This window comes from Bactrocera tryoni, chromosome 1 (genome assembly GCF_016617805.1).
Source record: "Bactrocera tryoni isolate S06 chromosome 1, CSIRO_BtryS06_freeze2, whole genome shotgun sequence".
NCBI classification, from domain to species: Eukaryota; Metazoa; Arthropoda; class Insecta; order Diptera; family Tephritidae; genus Bactrocera; species Bactrocera tryoni.
Window position 1 is genome coordinate 33,006,615 of NC_052499.1, and position 18,492 is coordinate 33,025,106.

The 18,492-nt window shown below is 35.4% G+C and overlaps 1 protein-coding gene across 1 annotated transcript; it reads right to left on the minus strand.

Moving 5' to 3' along the window:
* On the minus strand, positions 1–1,995 carry LOC120782691 (adenylosuccinate lyase). Its single transcript, XM_040115086.1, has 2 exons — positions 1,772–1,995; positions 1–1,719 (listed from the first exon to the last, which is right to left on the minus strand). Exons 1-2 carry the CDS (start codon positions 1,913–1,915, stop codon positions 412–414), a joined length of 1,452 nt encoding a protein of 483 aa, XP_039971020.1. The 5' UTR covers positions 1,916–1,995; the 3' UTR covers positions 1–411.
* Positions 1,996–18,492: the final 16,497 nt, after the last annotated feature.

Sequence of the window (18,492 nt, forward strand, 5' to 3'; positions counted from 1 at the left end):
GATTTTTTCGACTACCCAATGTATAGCATTAAATTAATTCACATAAATTGGATTAGACGTACATAAACTTGTTATCATTTTTTGCTTTAACATTCATATTCATAATTTAGTTTGCATATTTGTCCACACATAATTCATATGTTTGTCTGGCTTAACGATTGTGCGTAAGAGATAAGACCACTTTGCTCCACCCCGCTATCACCTCTCGGAGATATAAAGATGATTTTTCCATCATTCAGTGGACTGCACTGATTGGCATACATATGTACATAATGTATATGTATATACGATAATTTAATCGAACATAAAACGCAAAAACCTTTATTTGTGGATTATAACTTCGGTTCAACTGTAGTGAATGTTTTAAAGGTTGTTTAGCATATCTTTATAAAATTATATTTTATAACTTAATTAAATATTTAATTGAACATTTTCTATTGTTTTTAATGATTCTTTATAAATTTCCAAAATAGGATCAACTTCTTCATTTACAAAATCGTTCACTTGTGCACTAGCACGTCCTGTAAAAGTTTGAGCATCAAGTATTTCATCAAGTTTGTCAAGAATCGGTTCGAAATAAGGGTCCTTGCGAACTCGATCAACTAAATCATTGTCCTTTCCATGTTGTTTAACTTGCGCCCCAGCTTCTTGTGATAGAATTCGTATCTTTTCGTGGCATATTTGGCGATCACCCCCCGCTTTAACCATGGCCATAATTACGTTTTCAGTGGACATAAAAGGTAATTCTTGTGCAATATGCCGTTCAATAACTTTTGGATAAACCACAAGTCCTTGCGAGATATTCAAAAATGTTAACAATGCTGCATCTGCCGCTAAAAATGCTTCCGATAACGTTAAACGACGATTAGCCGAATCATCAAGTGTTCGTTCTAACCATTGTGTAGCGTGAGTGTTGGCAGCATTTGAAAATAATGTAATTAAATGCCTTGCTAATGCACAACAGCGCTCTGATCTCATGGGATTCCGTTTGTATGGCATTGCTGATGATCCAATCTGCGTACTTTCGAATGGTTCCTCTACCTCCTTTCGTGAAGCTAATAAACGTAAATCTGAACATATTTTGTGAATACTCGTGCCTAAACTAGATATAGCACCAATAACTTCGACATCAACTTTCCTTGAATAAGTTTGGCCAGTAACAGAATAGGATTTATCGAACCCAGATAATTTCGTTACTAGCAAATCTAGTTGTTTAACCTTTTCATCGTCCCCATTAAAAAGTTGTAGAAAAGACGCTTGAGTTCCTGTTGTACCCTTAACTCCCCGACAACGCAAATCCTCTCGACAGCGACGTAGTGCTCTTTCATCCATAAGTAAATCTTGGATCCACAGACAAGCTCGCTTACCAACTGTAGTAAGTTGGGCAGGTTGCAAATGTGTGAATCCCAATGTCGGTTGGGATTTGAATTTTAAAGCAAAATCTTTTAAACGGCATATTATTAACGCAATTCGTGGCAGAAGTATATCGATTGCATCACGCATAATTAAAAGATCCGTATTGTCTCCAACATAACACGATGTAGCTCCTAAATGAATTATAGGTGCCGCTCTAGGGCACTGGTTTGCAAAAATATGTACATGTGCCATGACGTCGTGCCGTGTAAGGCGCTCTTCAGCGGCTGCAGCTTCAAAATCTATATCTTTCACTTGTGCTTGCATTTCAGCTATTTGCTCATCATTTATATCCAGACCCAGCGACTATAAAATAAGCCTATAAAATTTGTCATTTGATATCTTTTTAGTTATATACCTGCTCTGCCTTTGCTAACCAAACCCATAATTGTCTCCAAGTTGCAAATTTGTGCTGGTCGCTAAACAGAAATTGCATTTCTTTACTGGCATAACGCGTACTTAATGGAGATTTATATCCCTCATAAATTCCAATTGTATTCATGGTTGTACAAAATTTACGCTCTAATTATAAAAGCCACACTTCTTCGAACACCAGTAACAAAGTGACCAGAGATAAAAAGTGATAGAACCCGCTCCGAAATTAACATCTGATTTCAATGTGGTTGCCACATCACTTTTTATTTTGTCGTGTCAGATAACAAGTTTGTTTCTTAACCGCTAACTATCACTAACTAGCTAGGTGTCTGCAGGAAAAGCATTTCTTAGCCCATAAATTTTGTTTGTTGATATGAAATGATTGACGTCAGATATTTTCTTACTATCCCTTCGTTTCCTTACATTTTCATTTTTCGCTATTTGTGACAAAGATAATATCATACAAAACTCTTTGATTCAAGAGTGAGCTGTCAAAACTCAAATTTTTTATAACGTTGGACAATGATGCTACTGCTGACACATATTAGATTGGGCATTTTATAAATATCTTTTCGCTAGTTTTCAATTTCCACACTACCACTGAGGTATGCAAATGCCTTGCTACCGATATTATTTTTGGGTGCTCGGTTCGCCAATAGGCCTCATCACTCATACACAAACTACTGACAACTTTTTCTACAGAATTTCAACAACGCTTTCATTTTGACAGTTCGTTTTAGTTCTATTCTTCTGGCATCCCGCCGTTTTTACTAACTGCGGATTGACGGGACCCTGATTGTGTTTTGTTACTAGCTCCGAAAAAATATCAGGGTCCGCCGGCAGCTGGATCTGGATCGCTAGCAATATTGCCAATGGAGACTGCATACTACTAATAGTTAGCAGGATTATGCTCTGTACACATAGAAAGCGACACGACATAACAGCACGACAGTGAACTGTAAATGGCGTTAAAAATTCTACTTAATGAACATTTGTAAGAAGGCAGCGCCATAACAATGGCCGGCATGTACACAAAACAACACAGTTGTCCATTTTGTGTGTACACAATTTCGTTGTTGCCATACTTATACCTTTCACTTCAATGAAATTTTAATATTTTGTTCAAAGTGAAATTTTTTATGCAAAAAATAAGTAAATAGGTTGATATTTTTGTTTTAAATAATCAATTGTTATTACAAATGATATAACAGAGCTATTTTATGCTTTTATTTGTAAAATAATATCAAGTTTGTTAGAGCTGTGAATAATTTTACATTTTACATATTAGTGGCGTCACTCCTCTCTACTGTCAACTCTACTGTCGTTCTACTGTCATCGGCAAATTTTGCAATATTTTCAAGTTAGAGAGACAACTGACGGCAGGAATGAAGGGATCTCCAACTTATTCGAGTGTGAGAGCGCTTCAAAATTAGCGTTTTTTATAATATTTTCCATTATGGCCAGATTGAACAAAATAATAATTTTTGGGCATTTAAATTAAAACACCCAACATTTAGTATGAATAAAAATTACTATATAGTGGTTATTTAAATCTTATTAAAGTATATTAGAATAACTGACTTTTGACCTCTCAATACCCAATAAAAGGATTTAAGCTTGTTAGCTCTCAATCTTTAACTGTTTTTAATCATTTTCCATTGAAAATAATACTATGATTCTTCAAATTACAAAACATTTCATCAAATATCTTTAAATTTCACAAATTTATTTAATTTTCATTACGGGTATTCTCTTGCTCTTGCAAGACCCGGTGCACGGTGCAAGAATTGCAGATTTACAACAGCACAACAACAAACACACGCAGAAAAATATTTGCAAGGGCTGTGAAATATGTCAGACCAAAACCTATGTATATTTGCGTGCAATGTCACGCAAAAATATAATTGCAACCCTGTTGTAGTTGCCATTTTACATAAAGACATATTACGTCGTTAAATTGTTGAGGAAGATAAGTTTTAAATGGATTTTATTATTACTATTTCAATTTTAAAGATTTGTTACAGTTTTTTTTCTTAAAAATGTATGCAGAAGGTGCGCCAATTCACAATAGCCATGCTTAATAGTCATTCACCACATATTGACCGAATTAGCCATTCATATATCACTAGATTCTGCAATGGGTGCTCTCGTGCTCTTGTATACTTCGGTATAGTATTTTTGCAATCTGCAATCTTGCAAGAGCAAAAGAATACCCCTATTGTTTTACATTTTTTATAAGTGGTCTTGAAAGATGCAACAAATCCCTCCGTTTACATATTTTTTGGTAAGATTTCAATCTGGCCATCGCTCGTTTCCAATTGCTAAACGTCAAAACCTTCTAAACTCGATCAATTGTCAAAGTTTAGGTGATTTTGACGTTTAGGAATTGCTCTCTCACTGGAAGTGAGAGAGGAGTTAGACATCTCTTTATCTCTGACTGACGGTCTGCAGTCGTGTAGTCGTGCAGCTGTCTAAATCGGAACGTGTGTATTTTAATACTTGACAGATGTCGCTTGCAGTCTGTCGCGCTGTATGTGTTCAGCACTTAACTGTGTCCATAAGAACGTGTGTATTTAATTATTTGAAGTGGTGAACACAATGACAGCGACAGACTGCAGCAGCACGACAGACACGACAACACAGCTGTCCATTTTGCATGTACACAATTTCGTTGTGGCCATACTTATACCTTTCACTTCAATGAAATTTTAATATTTTGTTCAAAATCAAATTTTTTATGCAAAAAATAAGTAAATAGGTAAATATTTTTGTTTTAAATTATCAAATGTTATTAAAAATGATATAATAGAGCTATTTTATGCTTTTATTTGTAAAATAACATCAAGTTTGTTAGAGCTGTGAATAATTTTACATTTTACATATTAGTGGCATGACCACTCTACCTCCTCTTTCTATCTTCCATTCTACTGTCAACTCTACTGTCGTCCTACTTCTTCTTCTTCTTAATTGGCGTAGAAACCGCTTAAGCGATTATAGCCGAGTTAACAACAGCGCGCCAGTCGTTTCTTCTTTTCGCTACGTGGCGCCAATTGGATATTCCAAGCGAAGCCAGGTCCTTCTCCACTTAGTCCTTCCAACGGAGTGGAGGTTTTCCTCTTCCTCTGCTTCCCCCGGCGGGTACTGCGTCGAATATTTTCAGAGCTGGAGTATTTTCGTCCATCCGGACAACATGACCTAGCCAGCGTAGCCGCTGTCTTTTAATTCGCTGAACTATGTCGATGTCGTCGTATATCTCGTACAGCTCATCGTTCCATCGAATGCGGTATTCGCCGTGGCTAACGCGCAAAGGACCATAAATCTTTCGCAGAACTTTTCTCTCGAAAACTCGCAACGTCGACTCATCTGTTGTTGACATCGTCCAAGACTCTGCACCATACAGCAGGACGGGAATTATGAGTGACTTATAGAGTTTGGTTTTTGTTTGTCGAGAGAGGACTTTGCTTCTCAATTGCCTACTCAGTCCGAAGTAGCACCTGTTGGCAAGAGTTATCCTGCGTAGGATTTCTAGGCTGACATTGTTGGTGGCGTTTACGCTGGTTCCAAGATAGACGAAATTATCTACGACTTCAAAGTTATGACTGTCAACAGTGACGTGAGAGCCAAGTCGCGAATGCGACGACTGTTTGTTTGATGACAGGAGATATTTCGTCTTGCCCTCGTTCACTGCCAGACCCATTTTCTGTGCTTCCTTGTCCAGCCTGGAGAAAGCAGAACTAACGGCGCGGGTGTTGAGGCCGATGATATCAATATCATCGGCATACGCCAACAGCTGTACACTCTTATAGAAGATGGTACCTTCTCTGTTTAGTTCTGCAGCTCGTACTATTTTCTCCAGAAACAGGTTGAAGAGTCGCACGATAGGGAGTCGCCTTGTCTGAAACCTCGTTTGGTATCGAACGGCTCGGAGAGGTCCTTCCCGATCCTGACGGAGCTTTTCGTGTTGTTCAACGTCAGTTTACACAGCCGTATTAGTTTTTCGGGGATACCAAATTCAGACATCGCGGCATAAAGGCAGCTCCTTTTTGTGCTGTCGAAAGCAGCTTTGAAATCGACGAAGAGGTGGTGTGTGTCGATTCTCCTTTCACGGGTCTTTTCCAAGATTTGGCGCATGATGAATATCTGGTCGGTTGTTGATTTGCCAGGTCTAAAGCCACACTGAAAAGGTCCAATCAGTTTGTTGACGGTGGGCTTTAATCTTTCACACAATACGCTCGATAGAACCTTATATGCGATGTTGAGGAGGCTAATCCCACGGTAGTTGGCGCAGATTGTGGGGTCTCCTTTTTTATGGATTGGGCATAGCACACTTAAATTCCAATCGTTGGGCATGCTTTCGTCCGACCATATTTTACAAAGAAGCTGATGCATGCACCTTATCAGTTAGGCACCTACTGCCGTTGGCAAATATAGGAATATGTTGAAGTTAGCGAGAGCGACAACTGTCGGCCTGCAGTCGTGTAGTCGTGCAGCTGTCAAAATAACACTGCCCATAAGAACGTGTGTATTTTAATATTTGACAGATGTAGTTTGCAGTCTGTTGCGCTCTATCTGTTCCGCACTTGACAGATGTTAGTAGTGATGAGCGAAGTAGCGATTTTTTAGTTTCAGTGAAAGGAGTGATTGCGATTTTTAAATCACTGTGATTTTTTATAGCTATTGCGATCGCTACTTTTCTTAATAACATAGATATTTCCAGTAGTTCTTACCCGCAATTAAGCCAAAACAAAAATATATAATCTGAAATAAAAGGAATTAATTTTAATGCAATACCTTAAATTTTACACAAAATAAAACAGAATAATTTATATATTCAACAAAATTCAATAAACAAGATTTTTTTTATTTATTAATGCTGATTAATATTAATAATAGTCATGAAAATAAGTGCTCAAATTAAAAAAAAATAGTACTAATCTTTAAATTGCACATGTTCAGATCTAAAATGGAATAAAAATTAATTTATTTTCAAAAATAAACAGTTTTAGATTGAAAATAATATTAATATAATTCAAATTATAAAATTAAGTCAAAGTAATTAAGTAAGAAAAAGTAAAGAGCTCACATACACATTAAATGTAAATTTTAAAATCACAACTTAAAAAAAACTATTAACTATTAGTGATTCGCATTTAAAAAAATCAACATTTTTGTCTTTTCATCGTCTAAGCGCATTCTCCTTTCACTTAAAATAAGTCCAGCTTGAGAAAAAAGCCGTTCGCAGGGAACCGATGACGCTAAACATCCTAATTTTATCCGAGCTATGGGAGACAGATATGGATATTTATATTTGCTTTGCTGCCACCATTTGAAGGGGTCCGCATTTCGAGCAATTACTACCTCTTCCAAATAACGCTGAACCTCGATAATGACTCTTGAATTACAAGTACCTCGGGGCTTGTTTGACGCAATATTGGAGTCTATATAGCTCCATATTGAAAACTCTGATGTTTCTACTTGTGGTTCTTGGGGTTCATTTGCTTGGGCTTCTTGAATTATTCTACCTACATCTGCAATGATACGATTTTTAAACATGTCGGCTATTGTGGGGTCAGAAAAGGTGAAATTTTTGAAACGAGGATCCAAGAACGATGCCATGCCTGGAGTGTTGCTCCTTTCGGTATTTCCTAATCTTTCATTTATACCGTTTAGTAATTCAAAAGCCACTGCTTTTACAGGATCTACATAAGAATTGGCTTTTGTCCACCTAGTAAACACGCTTTTGAGACCATTTACAATAGAAATAACCATTGATCCGGTGCAATATTTTTGGCCGCTTATTTCTTTTGTGGTGTACTCAAAAGGTTTTAATACTGTAAGTAAATCCTTTAGCAACAACCATTCGTCAGAATTAATTCGAGGAAATTTCTTATCTATAAGAGCGACAGTACTTTCAATAGCATCTTCCACTTTTATAAAACGTTCAATCATGTAAAATGTAGAATTCCATCGAGTTTCAACGCTTTGAATTAGTTTCAAAGGTTCGGTACCAGCATTGCGTTGAAAACTCATAAATTTTTCATTTGTATTAACGTGGTTACGCACTTATATTTGCTTTAACAATTATGCACTTATACTTGCTTTAACAATTAAATTTATGGTATGCGCAAAACAGCCGAAGTGGCGTAGTTTGAGCTCATTTTGTAAAGCACTCTTTATATTATTCGCGTTATCAGACACTGCAAATATTATGTTATCAAATACCCCCCACTCAGTTGTGACATTTTGTAATTGCTCGGCTAAGTTTTTGGCAGTATGTGTCTCATTCATTGGACAGCAATCCAATAAAATATTGTTAAATTCGAAATTTTCACTAACAAAATGTAGTGTAATTGCTATGTAACTCACTGTATTGCGAGATGTCCAACAATCGGTTGTAATGCAGAATTTAACACCATTCGCCACTTTTAGTTTCACTTTTTCGACGCACGCTTCATATAATGCCGGAATTATCGTTCTTGATACTACATGCCGACTGGGTAGTTCATATGCAGGATTTAGCGCTTTAACGAATTGGACAAATCCGCTGTCCTCGACAATGCTGAAAGGTTGTAAGTCTTTAATGAAGAGCATTGGCAACGCATCATCTATTTCCTTTTTTGCCTTTGCAGAAATCTTCATGTTACATATCCCGGCAGTTTTTTTAGACTGGCGCAGAACAGGCTCTGAAACTATATTTAAATCCAGCGTTTGAAAAATTACGCTACTCTCGTAGCATTTCATTTTACTCTTGCTACCGCTCTCACTTTGTTGGGAGCCATAGCATAGCCTTAGCATAACAATGTAAAGTATGTGCTCTACTCTGCTCCGAGTTTTGTTAGGTAAAAAACTATAGCTGGAGCGGGAGCAAAAAATTAAATTCTGCGCTATGCTCTGGCGTAGCGGCAGCAAAAAATTGGGAGCGGTAGCACAGCGGAGCTAATGAAAATTTTCATGTGCTACAGCTCCCGCATGTGTTTGTTTTTTTTTTTTTTCTTTTTTGCTATTTTGCTATTTTCTGTAATAATATTTGAATTAATTGAATAATTCAAACAAAAAAAGGTTATGCAAATCATTTTGGCACTTGTTGCGTCAAGTGACTTTATAAATCTAAAATCAAATATTTTAAGAAATATATTAATAAAGTGAATTAGATAATAATTGAATAAAGTATAAAATTTTTTTTTTATTATGTAAAATATTTACCATTTTTATATTACCAAAAACATCATCTATTCCAAATGTATTACAATACTCAATTACTATGAATTTTCGAAATTAATTTTAACTACATATACTTTCCCCCTTTTTATATACATTAGGGTGTTTTTTTTTAACTATTAATTTTTTTCAGTCCCGTCACGAAATTTCCTTGGAAATACCCCCAAAAAAAATCCCTGAAATTTTTAGCCCTTAATATTAACATTAAGAACTGGACCAAGGCTTGTAAAACTTTTCCATAGAAAATACACTACAATCCTGATTTTTATCTTTAAATTCCCATAGATCAGAGGTATTTTATGGCATCGCGACTTTAAACGCTATAGCTCTTGTCAGTTATACAAAAAAAATGCGAATTTCGCGGAAAAATCAGGTTTAGATACCTCGCCTTTATCTTTTGGAATACATGCGGTTAATATTCATCTACTTATTACCAGTACCAGTTTTAATCCATTGCACTGCTTATTTGCAGTTCTATTCTACCATTCCCAATATTTAGTAATTTTATAATTTTTTAGGAAGAATCAGTTTGAAATTGTACGCATATACATACTTCAATGTATATTGCAAAGAATCGAAAAGATTTCTGTATATCTAAAATTATAATAAACCTTTTTATCAACACTCCAATTATTCCGCTATATCTTTATGTTAGATATCGCATTTGATTTGTTATGAATGCATTTGCGTCCTTGACCAATAATCTAGCAAAGTATCTGCAGTGCCTTGACGATGAAAATTTCAATGCCATTTTTTGTTGTGATATTAAATACAGTCAAACCTGGATAAGTGAGAACTGGATTAGTGAGAAAACTCTATAAGTGAGAGTAATAGCTAGGACCCGTCATTTTAAGCTTCCTAAACCTCTAATAGTGAGAAACAAAAACCTCTATAAGAGAGAGTCGTTTTTGCCTCATAGACCTCCGTAAGTGAGACTGCTACTTACCTATACCTCTAAAAATACATACATACATAGAAGATACATATATACAGTAACAAATGACAAAACAAATAACAAATTTAACATCTGCTATTTTATTACCCATTCTTAATTTCGTGGAACTTCTTATCATTGATTTTGTATTGTTTTCTTCTCAATAGATTTTATTTGTTGTTAATTTATCGCACTCGGGTTAGTGAGAAACCTCTATAAGCGAGAATAAAATTGTGCTCCCTTGAACTCTCGCTTATACAGGTTTGGCTGTATATCGGACGGGTTCGTCTTAAAAGAAAACTACCTGGTTAAGGAGCAAAATCAGTATAACCCATATACTAAGCATGTTTGGATATGAAAATTTTTACTTATTTCTTTGTATTTTTGAATTACTAAAATTTTCAAATGATTCTTACATAAATTTTGAACAAATGCTTATGATTTGAAATATAATTTTTGTATTTATGAGTTGTATTGAATTTTAGCATAAAGAGATAGATCCTATGTCCTTACCCTGCCTCTATGCTACATCCCCACAAATTTTAAGCCAAATCGGTTCAGCCGTTCTTGAGTTATAAACAGACATAGACAGAAAATAGCAAAAAAGAAAAAAAAAAACAACAAACACATGCGGGAGCTGTAGCACATGAAAATTGTCATTAGCTCCGCTGTGCTACCGCTCCCAATTTTTTGCTACCGCTACGCCAGAGCATAGTGCAGAATTTAATTTTTTGCTCCCGCTCCAGCTATAGTTTTTTACCTAACAAAACTCGGAGCAGAGTAGAGCACATACTTTACATTGTTATGCTAAGGCTATGCTTTGGCTCCCAACAAAGTGAGAGCGGTAGCGATAGCATAGCAACACTTTTAGAAATTTTGCTGCTACGGAGTAGTAAATGAGAACCCTGTTTAAATCTCTTAACTGAAATCCGAAATAAAAATGTTATGTTTTACTGTATTGTACATTTGTTTCCGTAAGTTCATGCTGTTCATCTGGATTTTCCGTTTGTTTACTTCCTATTTTTTGCACCGTCGCTGCTCCTGGAAGTTCCACTGTTGGATGCCGATTTTGCATATTTTTTTTTTTAAATTCGTATTCGACGTTTTATACGAGTATGATATATCTTTTTTACAAATTTTGCATGAGTATCACTTATTGCTTCGAAAAATTGCCACATTTCAATTCGTTTTTTATTTATTTTAAAAGACATTTTTACAATATTTAATAAATTTAAGAAAATTCGAATTCAAAATATTTTATTTTAAGCAAAATGCTCAACGGAATTAAATAAAACGCAATACACATATATTCACAGTGAATAAAGAAGTATTCAAAATCACAATTTGTACTTCTAACACCAAAAAAAATCACCACATGCAATTATTGTTCATAAGCTAGTGCCAATTGTAAATTTCATTCGCAGTGAAATATTGGCATGAAGAAAAATCACCAATCACTGATAATTTAATGTAATGATAAATTAATGTATGGAACAATCGGGAATTAATTTGGGAAATTTCGGGAAAGCGTTTTTATAATTTGGGAACGAACAGTTAATTAAGAATCATTAAAAACATATTCAACCATATTATAATACTTGAAGATTTTTTATAACTTTTCTACAACAGGATTTGCAAGTCTCTAATTCTAAACCTGTCAAATACTTCCTGATTTGTTTTTATTATGGACATTGAAGTGTTATGATAAAATTCCATAACCTAAATCCTCTTTGGATACCCCCACTACTCATTACAGCGAGAGGAGGGTTGAGTCCATCACGTGACCCAGTGTCAGATTTTTAAATACCTACATAATTACTATTATAACATCGCTTTCCCAAATTAAAAAAAAAATATTTCCTGATAATTCCCAAATGATTTTACGTCTGTTGCAATTTAAACTTCCCCATTCCCTCAAAAATTCGCCAAGTATACGGTTGAATATGTTTTTAATGATTTTTAATTAATTGTTCGTTCCCAAATTATAAAAAGGCTTTCCCGAAATTTCCTAAATTAATTCCCGATTGTTCCATACATTAATCTATGGAAATGATCAATTTATTCGCCAAGTATACAGCGGTCTAGCAATAGCAGTGACTATAAGCGATTTTTCAATCACAGTGATAAAATCACCGGTGATGAAATATCGCTCATCACTAGATGTTAGACAGTACCAGAGAACGTGTATTATAGAGAAGGTCCAACTACGGACAAGCTTGTGAACTTTCAAGAGCCATGAATTTTCTATTAGTGGATTTCACCACTTTTGTCTCGGCAGCAGAAATTTTAACAGAAATGAGTGAACAGAGCTGAGAATTCAATGAAAATTATGCTCAGAAATATACATTGCTTTTACAGACGCATGTTGGCCTTTTGGCTTATATCTTTATACGTTTACATGCTATCATATCAATTGATATGAATATAATTTTGCGAATTTTTGTGAATTCATACAAAATTGATAACATTATTATTAAATTATGCAATTCTCCAAGCAATATTTGTAAATGTGCAAATAAAAACAACTTTTTAAATATTTCTTATTTTTGATAATATAATATAATTTATTTTAACTTATTTTTGCTGTTCATTCTTCAATTCCATCTGAAGAAGTCGATGTTCCGCATGCAGACTTCATAGAATTTAAGTGCATTCGTATTTGCGCTAATAGCGTTTATTTCTACTTAACTTTATCTTATATACCGCCTAATTCGGACATACATATCTGTGTATATGCAGCACGTTTTGTCCAAAAGTTGTCGAAGGACTGACGCGACGACAAAGCGTCACAGCATTGTGTTGTTGGTAGAGAATCCGAGCTGTGCCGAAAAAAATAAACAAACGGCCGCCGATTGTCACCGCTTGCCTTGCCGCTGTACAGCTCCGCCTACAAACCAGCGTAAATATGTATGTTTGTGCGTGAGCATGCACACATATCGACGCAGATTTTTGCTAGCGGCGTAAAAATATTTCAGAATTACAAAATATTTTTTATATTCCATGACAAATACAGTCAATCCCGGTTATGTGCCACAATTAAAGATACAGATTTTTGTGGTTTGTTAAAAATAAAAATGTAATATGGTACATAAGCGAGTGCGGATACTTAAGCGAGTCGTACTTAAAACAATAATTTCTATGTACTTAAAAATACAAAGCTTGAGATGCAGCAAGATACAGGAAGTTAAGAGGGATTGACACTTTAGCGGAGTACTACTTAACCGGGGTTGACTGTACACAAAATTCAGAAGAATATTGAATATTTTCTTTGAAAAATTTCTTGACTTGAAAATCGACAAATAAAATATGTTGCCAATATATTCAATTTATGATTTTTGAAAGTACGTTGCGTTCATGAATTAAAATTTTGTTGTTGTGTAATTTACTATAAATTTTGACGTCGGCCATACTGATTTCTGATGCTATTTGAAACAATTGTTGTGTATATTGTGTATGCATTGTTTGTGTGGGAATGTCATACGCACATATTTACATGTGTGCGCATATATTATTTGTGTGAGAATGTCCCACGCACATATGTATGTATGTACATATAGAACAGCGCATATTATATTACTGATAAATGATATCTTGATTTGAATTTGAATTGTACTTATACTATGTTCGGACCGACAACGAAAACATGTTTTCGTGGGAAAAACTGGAAACACAGTTTTCGCTGAAAACTACTTGAAAACTTACATTCCACTCATTATAATCGGTGCCTGCTCTAGTTTAATCGATGTTTTTGGAAGACATATTTTGCCGGCCCTAAATTGTCACTTGATATTTGTTTACATTCCATATACAAATACAGCTGTCACTTGATATTCTCATATTAGGGGGATTCTTTTGCTATTGCAAAACTTTGCCCTGTGCAGAAATTGCAGAATTTTCCTCTTGGTGCAATGGCACAACAACAAACACACGCAGAAAATTATTTGCAATGGCTGTAAAATATGTCAGACCAAAACCCATGTTTATTTTCGTGCCGTCATATATCACTAGATTCTGCAATGGGCCTTGCATATTTCGGTATAGGATTTTTGCATTTTGTGTCATCGTGCAATCTTGCAAGAGAAAGAGAATTCCGCTATTGATAGTTGTCGGTGAAAACTCATCGAAAACACACATTGTCGGTCCGAACGACTTAGATTCCACAACAAAATGTTTTCAAAGTAGCAAAGTAGCGAACATAGCATTACGTACATATCTGCAGGATAGATGTGTATGAAAGTTTCAAATGATAATAGGTGTGATTTACATATATTATTATTGTAATATATGTATTAAATTTTTATAGTATTAGGATATTATGATAATATATCATATATGTATGTACATATATAGCATATATACATGTGTATCAAATTGTCCGTAGTTGGACCTTCTCTATAATACACGTTCTCTGCATTAATTACAATAACTTCAAACTGGAATCCAGAGGAACTATGAAAATTTAAATAAACAAACGTTTAACTAGTCAAGAAATACATAGCTGCAAAAAGTCCAGCCCAGAAATTATTTAAACTTGGTGTCTGGATATATGTATGCATCGTATATAAATTCCTGAAGTTCTCAACAAGCTGCACAACGGTTTAAGTGGAGGGCACTATATGGGCGAAGGTTTTATTGGGCAGGTTATTGTCAATTGGCTACGGAGAGCATCGCCAAATATGCTGGGTGCGTTGTAGATAAAGGACCGAGATCCAGGAGTCATATTCAGATGAAACAGTACAATTCGAGTGCGCCGTTTGAGCGAATCACCTTGGATGTAGGTGGTCCATTGCTACCAGTAAATTAGAAAACATACATACATATATATTTTGGTATTCATAGACTATTTTTTCAACAATTCAGAGATGTACGCAATTGCTAACCAAGAGGCAGAAACAGTAGCTGAGGTATTCATCAACAATTGGGTAGCGAGATACGGTGTTCATATTCTGACCAATGGAGGACTACTTTCGTAGTCCCATGACATGGTAGAACGATTCAATCGAACTTTTGAAGAACATTTGAGAAAACTGTGGACAAGTGTACAAAAAAATTGAGATACCCATATATCCTTGTTACTGCTGACTTATCGGACTGCTCTACATGTACATGATTGGTTTGAAGGTTCAAACTAACGCCTCTGGAGAAAGAAATGATAAGGAAGTAAACGGCATACTAGAAGAGGAGATGGCGGAAATGCACGACAAGACAGCGCACCAAAATTTAGACAAATAAAATGAAACAAAATACGACAAGGCAATGAACTCGAATGGTTTTAAAGAAGGAGATTGGGTATTGTTACATAACCTACAACGAAAGAGGCTGTGCCTAAATAAAAGTGTAGTTGGGAAGGACAATAACAGGATCATCTGGAACGGCTGCAAATATGTTTAATCTATTACGGTTTTCAACTTCACTCGGTTAAATTGAATTTGAAGCAACTTCAGACAAACCCAATGTTTTCGGTATTACGATTTTTAATTATTTTCATTTGAAGTTTGCTTGGTGTTAGCAACCTCAAAAGTTAAAATTTGACAGATAATTAAAGAGCTGAAAATTTGTAAGCGATAAATCAGAACAATTTAATTAAGTTATTGCTCATAAAAAGGTGAATAATTAGTAAAATAGGAATTACTTTTGACTTATATTACGAAGACAAAAATGTTGGAACCAAAACTGATGTGCTGCACAATATCCCGGTGACTAATTTCCATTCCATTCGAACTTTTTAACACCAAGTAAGCCAAAGTTTTATTGGCATTTCAATTGCTTTTGAATAATGTTTATTGCAGATCAATAAGCTATTTCCGTTTAAATAAGGAATAATTTTGTTTTTTAATAAATGTTATCAAGAAAGGTTACCACAAACTCTCTATTTTCTTGCTGCCGGTTGTTATCAAGAATGCTTTTAAATGATTTTAACTTGGGACTGAAGCAACCTTTTATATCAATGGTTGTTTCAAAACCTACTTTTAAATATTATGAACTCCATATACATATGTGCGCTGTGGCTGAAATCCAATCCAATCCAATGACTTAAGGTAGCAAAACGCTTCAAAAATTTCATTTCATTCAAAAAGTATATTCCTAGGATTAGTTGATTGTATCGATTCTTAATGTTCGAAACCCTTCCCATGGTCCCTTAATTTTATTTTAATTTTTGCAAATTGTAGTTAGTTCCATTCTAGTTCCACCATTTTACTTCATGAACTCAACCAACTTTTCACCTTTCAATAAATTTGTATTTAATAACCAATCCAAATAGTTTGAAATTATAATTAAAATAATTCTTTTCATCCATTTTCCTATAAGAATATTGAATTTAATATTGAAAACCGTAATACCAAAAAAAAAGTTGAAGTTTATTAGCACTTCAAATGAATTTTTTTTGGTATTACGGTTTCGGCCGTGTGGCGAACAAGAATGCCAGAACAAAATAAAATCGACGATAATTGCGACAGTCAATTGGGATTTTTAACAGTAATCGAACTTAAGAGTGAGTTAGAGTAGGGGTATTCTCTTGCTCTTGCAAAACAAAAATTGTTGAGGAAGGTAAGTTTTAAATAGATTTTATAATTTCTATTTAAATTATAAGATTTATTACATTTTTTTGTTAATATAGAAATAGAATGAATGCAGAATGTGCGCCAATTCACAATAGCCATTCTCAATAAATTAACCGAAGCATCCGTTCATAGCATATCACTAGATTCTGCAATGGGTGACAGGGAGTCGCCTTGTGTAAAACCTCGTTTGGTAGCGAACGGTTCGGAGAGGTCCTTCCAAACCCTGACGGAGTTTTGGTATTGCTCATCGTCAGTTTGCACAGCCGTATTAGTTTTGCGAGGATATCAATAACGGACATGGCGAGGTGGTGTGTGTCGATCTTCCTCTTAAGAGGTTTTTTCTAAAATTTTGCGCATGGTGAAGATCTGGTCGATAGTAGATTTTCCAGGTCTAAAGCAGCAGATTGTGGGATCCCCCTTTTTATTCATTGGCAGAGCACACTTAGGTTCAAATCATCGGGCATGCTTTCAGAGGCCATCTCTTGCAAAGAAGCTGATGCATGCGCTGTGTGAGTTCTCTGCTGCCGTATTTGAGTAGCTCGGTCGCTAATCCATCGGCCCCTGCTGCTTTGTTGTTCTTCAGGCGGATAATTGCTATTCGAACCATATCGTAGTCCGGCAATTGAACATCTATTCCATCGTTATCGATTAAGGAATCGGGTTCGCCAACTCCAGATGTTACACTTTCACTGGCGATCAGCTGGAGAAATCTTCCCTCCATAATTTCGGTATGCTCTGAACACAAGTCAGTGTAAGCTTTCCATACATACGCATTTCGGTGTCTTTCTTTTTTGGACTGTTCATATTATGCTCGATCGCAACATAGCGAAGTAGCCTGTTCGTTTTCTCCCCACTACCGTACGACAGTCCTCATCATACCAGCTGTTCTTTCGACCTTTATGAAAACTAATGGTAAGGAGCTGAAAATGCCACTTCACAGTTTTCTTTTCTCGAGTAAAAAGCCGTTTTTCTGTCGGTTGTCATAGTAGCTTCTCAGTGTTTGTTGACGGGCGTGCTTTGCTGTACAAAGACGGGCGCCTACCTTCGCTACAACAGGATAGTGGTCCGAGTGGATGGTAAGTCCTCGGAGTGTATGCATGTCAAGGACACTGGAAACATGTGGTCCATCTATCACAACATGATCGATCTGGTTTCGAACTTCTCGATCCGAAGACGGCCAAGTAGCTTACTGAATTTTCTTGTGCTGAAATTTAGTACTACAGACCACCATATTTTGGGCCACTGTTGTACCAAAGATACCTCCTTTGCTCAACCTGGCGTTAAAATCGCAACGCACAATTTCTCATTCATAGCCGGATCAGTTGCCATAAGCCCGCTTCAGCCGCTCATAAAAGGCATATTTTGCGTTTTCCTATGAATGAAAAAAATTGTAAGCATAAGTTGTTCAAACTTAATCCCGTTATATTTCCATTAATTTTCCCACAAATACTTTAAATCGCGATTCTGGGTTAAATAAGAGTATGGATAATAGTACTATAATATATGTATATATTGTTCAGAACACGAATGCTAGCACGAAATAGAATCGACGACAAATTGCCAGACTTAACTCGACAGGAGTTGCCAGAATGTTCGAGTGCCGATGTTTTGATAACAATCTGCAACAAGTGTTGAGTTGTTTGAGTAAGACATAAAGATAAATATATATATCCAGTAATTTGAGACTTTTATTTAACAATCCAGTGATCGAATTCCAGATACATACATATATATTATATGCATACATTCTAGTAAAATGAATGTCTATTATGATTGTGGTGAATAGTTTTTTGGTGACAATGATAAAAAATTTACCGATTGAATGTCGCAAAGAAGAAGGGAGTACTTCAATGGCACAAAATATTGCGCTAAGATAGGTGAATGAATAGAGCGAGCTTTTGATGCGCTCCGTAGAAACTTAAAAAAAAAAAAAAAAATAAAAGTAAACAAATACCAAAAAAGTGCATTAAGTGTAAGCGTTAGGCAATA